Source organism: Penaeus vannamei, chromosome 4, assembly GCF_042767895.1.
Source record: "Penaeus vannamei isolate JL-2024 chromosome 4, ASM4276789v1, whole genome shotgun sequence".
Taxonomy (NCBI): domain Eukaryota; kingdom Metazoa; phylum Arthropoda; class Malacostraca; order Decapoda; family Penaeidae; genus Penaeus; species Penaeus vannamei.
Window position 1 is genome coordinate 37,335,641 of NC_091552.1, and position 6,116 is coordinate 37,341,756.

The following is a 6,116-nucleotide window of genomic DNA, read 5'->3' on the forward strand; positions in this document are numbered from 1 at the left end:
TATATATATTATATATATTTATATATATATATATTTATATGTATATTATATATATTTATTTATTATATATTTATATATTTTTTATATACATGTATATATGTATATATATATATGTTTATATATTTTTATGTTTATATATATTTATTTATTTATATATAAAAAGTATATATATATTTGTCTATATATATATATTTATATATATATGATTTTTTTTTTTTTTTAGTTTCTTTTCAGTGACACTATTGACAATCAGTTGTCAATGTTTTCAGTAGGTAATACATTTTGTAAATCAACCTTTTTTTTTTTTTATATGGAAATAGATATTCCTTTATGAAATATTCCATAATTGCATTAAATCTTAAAATAAACTGAACTAAAGTAAATATTAATAATGAATATCTTTTTTTTATTCTAATTATGAAGAAAGGGAAGCGTCAATGGCTATTTTAGTAAAGAATTTATTAGAATCACATAATTCTAGCATGATTACAATATATTCATTCAACTTAGAGAATTATAGAAGTATGTGAAACGAATGGAGTGCGAGACTGAGTGGAGCTGTTGGATCTTTCTCACTCTTTGAAGCAGGGAAATATATATTCATATAAAAACAGAAAAGATAACTGATTTGAAGGCTCAAAAAAGGGGAAAAAAAAGAAAAAAAAGTTAACCTTACAGAAGAAACTCACTTTCTCTAATTGATTCAAAGCATATCCATTGGGTATGGAGAGACCCTTACAAGCTTGTAAAGTCATTTATGTACATTATCTTTGAAAATGACCTAATAAAAAAACATTGGATGAGAGGGTGGGTGGATTTTCCATGTCCTTGCAGGCCCTATGGCTTGCGATAACATCCACAATTTGTATTTTTTACCAGAAAGGCAATAGTTGCAATAGCAGTTTCAACTGTTTATGAAGACCATACATCAGATCAATTTTCAAAGTTCTATACAGTTTTTATTTTAGAGTTGATGTTATTACATACTATATTTTCAATATAAAATCTGCTACTTACATTATCTTTTCATTTGTATTTGTATTTGATATCAGAAATGTTTGAAATATAGTTTTATATATTACTCAAAATTTTACCAATGGCAATAGGTAATGTGTTGTAATGTGTTGGTGAATAATCACAGAGGCCAGGTGATGCCACATGTCATGAGTCGGTACCCAGATCATTTAGGTTATGTCTTGTGCATCCTTACTGGACAGTTGCCCAGGTGTGGAGTAGCACATGCAAACATATGCCCGTCTTGCTGAACCTTATCTAACTTTATCAAAAGATTTTACCCGTTGTTATTGGGCTACAGCTTGTTTAGATAGCTAAGTAAAAAAAAAAAAAAAAAAAAACTAGATTTATATAATATTAAAGCCTAGGGTTTTTGTTTGTTTTTTTTTCCAAAATATACTTCATTATAGTTTTGAAAATTAAGTAAATTGTTTGACGAATTACTTTCTCTTATGGAATAGCATAAACATGAACATTTGGTAGTAGATTATTATGCGTTGGTAAGGGGAGTAGATTATTTAATTTATGAAATGGATAAAAGGATTACTTTGTTGTAAGTGAAGATGGACCTTTTTTTCTAATAGGTAAGCATCATAGATCCTAGTGAAGGATAATATAGACAATTTATCTTGATCTGATCTGAGAAATTACTCCCTGCTGACCCTACTTTGTTATTTAGATTAGGTTATGAAGGTACCAATTTATTTTTCAATGTAGTTCCTGAGGCAAAATTTTCATTTCAGCAAAATAGGTAATCTCTTCATTTATTCTGATGCAAGAAGTAGGTACTTAATATTTAAGCAATATTTCCCTATTGATCTCATAGATATTTATTCCTATTATTTTTTTCTTTCAGGAAATCTTTGTGGATGCCACTTTGGCCTGTGGTGGAAAGCTATATGCAGCACATAAGTTTGTTCTCAGTACCTGTAGTGACTATTTTAAACAGATGTTTACTAAGAACCCTAGTAAACATCCAATAGTGTTTATGAAAGATGTGACATCCCGTGATCTCGAAGCTCTTTTGGACTTCATGTACAATGGTGAAGTGAATGTTCCTCAGTCTAGTCTAGGATCTCTTATTAAAACTGCAGAAGGACTACAAATAAAAGGTTTAGCAGTGCCTGATGACCCTCCTGTTTCTAAAAGAGAACGGGAACGTGATAGAGAGAAAAAAGATAGTAAAACGCAACATGAACACCACAGTCCCCCAGCTAAGAGAGCGAGACCTAGAGAAAGATCGCCTCCACACTCCACTCCCTCCCAACCTCCAGCGTCCCTCCCACAATCCTCGTATACTTCGACAACACCTACAGTGCCCAGATCTCGATCCCCCCAGCCCCCTGCCCCTTCAGCTGGTGCTTCTCAAATTGGTATACCCCCTGTGGAAGCAACTCTAGATGAGGACAGTAGAACAAGTGTACAGAGTGGTGTCAGTGGACTCAGTGAACAAAATTCGAGCACAACACCTAGTCTAAGTTCTAAACAAGGCAGCAGTCAACCCGTGGGTAATACGGGAGACAATGCGTCTCAGTTAGACCAGTTGCCACCAAGTCATAGTGGAGAAGAGCCCTCACCTGGGCCATCTGGAATCCACAAACCCCAACAGTCAAAAGAAGAGCCAGAAATGGTAAGTTAGATATTGTCTTTTTGATGAAATATGGCTTATAGATAGACACATTGCATAATAATTGCATTTCATATAACAAGCTCTTTATTAATTTAAGAGAAAATAATTGAAAGTTCTTGTGCAGGAGATCAAGCAAGAAGATGTGGTGGACCTAGGAGAAGAGGATGAAGGGGACTGGGGTGTTGAAGGGGATGGGGGAGGGGGTGACTCCTCAGTTGGGTCTGAAAACCATCCCAACTTCCCCGAAGTAATGCTACCCCATACAGATGGATCCATGCCTCCCTCTGGAGATCCAGCAATGGTGAGTGTTCCGCTAAAAGTATTCATCCCTTTCTGTGATGCTAATAGGAAGCAACAATTTCAAATCGTCAGTGATTCAAGACGTGTTAACGCTTGTTGTTAAGAAGGGAAGTGTTAGAATGTCTAAATTCATTATTTTCTGTTAAATGCACATTTCTCATCTGAGGGGAACGATTGAAGCTTCTAGTTGTACTTAAGTACATTTTCCTATTTACCTGCAATGAAGAAGTTAGTCTCCTTTATTTTGGATCGCTTTTGAAATATGTATCGGTTTGTTGCTTCCTGTCAGCATTAACTGATTCCTCCTGATCTTGATCATTGTGCTTCTTTGTATTAGACTATTTAATGTTTGCAATCATTTCTCCTTTACCTCAAATGGATATAGATAATTGAATAATTGGAATTTATGAAAGTGATAAAGAAATGATTGTAAAGCATTTCAGTTGTGATTTGTTGGAAGCACAAGGATTTGTTGCAAAATGAAAATCTTTTGATTAAATTAATGAGTATAATAATGATGGAAAATAGACATTTTATGCAGACATAAAGTTTAAGAATCCTGAGGAGGAGTCAGTAAACTATCGGAAGCAAAATGCTCCAGTGGCAGAGATTTGTCAGAATTAATGTTATCCTGTTCTTGGTTCTTACTCCTCTAAATATTTAGTCATTGTAAATTATTTGATGAATTGAAATTAAACTGGAGTATTTTGCAAGTTATACCTAAGGTTGAGCTTGCTATTTTTTTTTATTTATTTATTTATTTATTTATTTTTTTTTTATGTTAAGGGAGGAATTTCACCTTTACAGACTTATGATGAAATGGCATTATTGAAGGGTGTACATCTGAATGCTGCACTTGTTTGCTATCCTGCAAGATCAGACAGTTCTACATTTTGGAGGAATGAGTGGTTAGCTGTTACCAAGCAGCAACAAGCCTATAAATGTATAGGTGAAATTCTCCTCTTCTTATTATGAATGTAACTAGCTGGTGCAGGGAATAAGTCTTGGCATTGTGTAGAGATGGACTCAAAGGTTTTACTGTAATGAGGTTTTATCACCTCGGGACTTGGGCGAAACTTTCATTGATATATAGCGACATAAGGTAGATAGGTAGGTTTTGCTTGGCACATTGTCTCATTTTGTTCTTGCTGTGGAGGTGAAGCTGTCATTGTGTTCGCTTCGATCAGTCTGAAAAAGACATGTGTCACTCTGGAAAGGGAAAAGCCTCAGACTGGATCAGCTGGTATGATCAGCCCCATCTTAGCACTGAGAGTGACCTGACACAAAGTTGTCTCTCTCCCTTTTCCAGTTGTTGGGCCCACTTTCCTCTGTGGCGGCATCTTCCCTCCCCCCTCTGGTCGCCCCCGCGGGCCACGTATCTCTCTCAGCATCACACCAACCTGGAACCCACTCTTTGTTTGGAGGATATGGTGGGAGATTACCCCCTTCCTCCTCTCCTTCCTCCTCCCCTCTTCAGGCTGCTGCAGCTGCTACTACCTCTGGGCCCATCTACCACCACCATCTGGGTCGTGGAAGATACCGCCAAGACAGGATCAGGGCCGAGATCAGCTTGGTCCAGGCTGAGACTGCCTCTTTGGAGTCTCTACTAGATTCTGGCATGCTTGGAACATCAGATGCATTAAAAGTTGAAGTAAAAATCAACAACAAAAAAGTAGAGGTTGCTCGCCTTCAAAAAGAGTTGGAAAGGCTAATAAGTGGGCAATTGCGTCAGAGAAAGTTTCGAGAAAAAATGAGAAAAAAGATGGCGGACAGTAGCACCTGAAACGAGCTGAAAACAAAGCTGAATTTTGTATGGGTGCACAAAATCTATATGCAAGAAGGTTGTGAAACTAATGTATGTTTATAGGCTATTGGTGATCTGGAATTAGGTTGCAAGATTCAGTTGTCTCAATTAGCATTGATAATTTCCTTCTTTGAAGTCTTGTCTTAGCTGAGATATGAATGAATGACTTACCACTATTTTTTTTATGGGGTTGGAGATGAATAATATAAGGAAGAAAATTATAGAAGCTTTTAGTGCCATTTTGTCTTACGGTGAAAAGAAGTGCTTATAGTGCATTGAACTAGTCAAACATTAAACTTTAGTTAGGATTATGTGCCAATTTGATTTTTTTTTTTATCAAAAGATATATATATATAGGCATTTGTTTGCTTACTTTATAAAAGATTTATTTTATAACACATTTTTATTTCTAACAAAAACTATAAACTGGTGATGGCTATAACATAAAATGATATATACGAAAATTACAAAATGCTCTCAGTAACTAGGTTTATTGACCTGTAAACCTAGTCAGTAAACTAATTAATGTTATGATAATGGGAAGGTGAATTGAAGATGGAGAGAAGTGGTGATGGAATGGCTAATGAAGGGGTAGTGATGGCAGTGTTCCTTCATTTGCAGAGGGCGGCCTTCAGGGCAGTAGGCGAGTTTGTGCCCATGGGCGGGCAAGGTGGTGTGGTGTCCCGGCGTGTGGGAGCGGCAGCACCCTGCCCCCCTGGGGGTTCTGCTCCTATAGCTGATCTGCCTACTTTTATTCCAAGCCCTGAGTGGCGACCTTACTCATGTCGCTTTTGCTTTAAGAAGTTCAAACGCAAGGACCACTTAAATGATCATGAGCGACTACACACTGGTGAGCGCCCATATCACTGCCAATATTGTGGCAGAGGTTTTGCCCAGAAAAGTAACTGTAAAAACCATGCCTTACGTTGCCCTGCTGGTACTAACATTTTGTGAGAAATATTTTTGTTTGAAAATTTTTATAATTATGTTGTATATGAATCTTTATTCGTTGTTAAGAATAGATGCACCAAAATTCTGTTCTGTGATGAAAGGAATAAAGGCAAGGAGGTGAAAACTTACTTTTAATCGACCTGAGTACGAAAGTCGATTATTATTTTCTGCTTATGAAAAGGATCAAACTTTGGGGAAAAAAATTGTTGTTGGGGCTGATGATGGATGACTAGTGGGAATCCACATGTAATTCATATAATGTAAGACAGACATATTTATTGCATAATTGAACATATACCATTAACATCATTGCTTAAATTATAAAGTAAAAAGGAAATTCAATAAAATAGGAAAGTTACGGCTGTAAAAATATAAATCAAGTTACAAATTTACAAAAGTATATTATTATCAATTTTA

General features: G+C 35.7%; 1 protein-coding gene across 23 annotated transcripts in view; it reads left to right on the forward strand.

Annotated features, from left to right (window-relative positions):
* The window catches only part of LOC113824746 (B-cell CLL/lymphoma 6 member B protein), a 120,039-nt gene that overhangs the window by 31,546 nt on the left and 82,377 nt on the right, over positions 1-6,116 (forward strand). For 21 of the 23 annotated variants that reach the window (XR_011398543.1, XM_070121010.1, XM_070121008.1 and 18 more), the window contains exons 3-4: positions 1,871-2,644; positions 2,769-2,945. Coding sequence is in view for 22 of the 23 variants with exons in the window: in XM_070121010.1 (XP_069977111.1) it covers positions 1,871-2,644; positions 2,769-2,945 (951 nt within the window). In the remaining variant the exon portion in view is untranslated. Of the gene's footprint in view, positions 1-1,870; positions 2,645-2,768; positions 2,946-4,253; positions 5,824-6,116 lie in introns of those variants that run through there. The other 2 variants (XM_070121002.1, XM_070121001.1) reach the window with 1 other exon arrangement.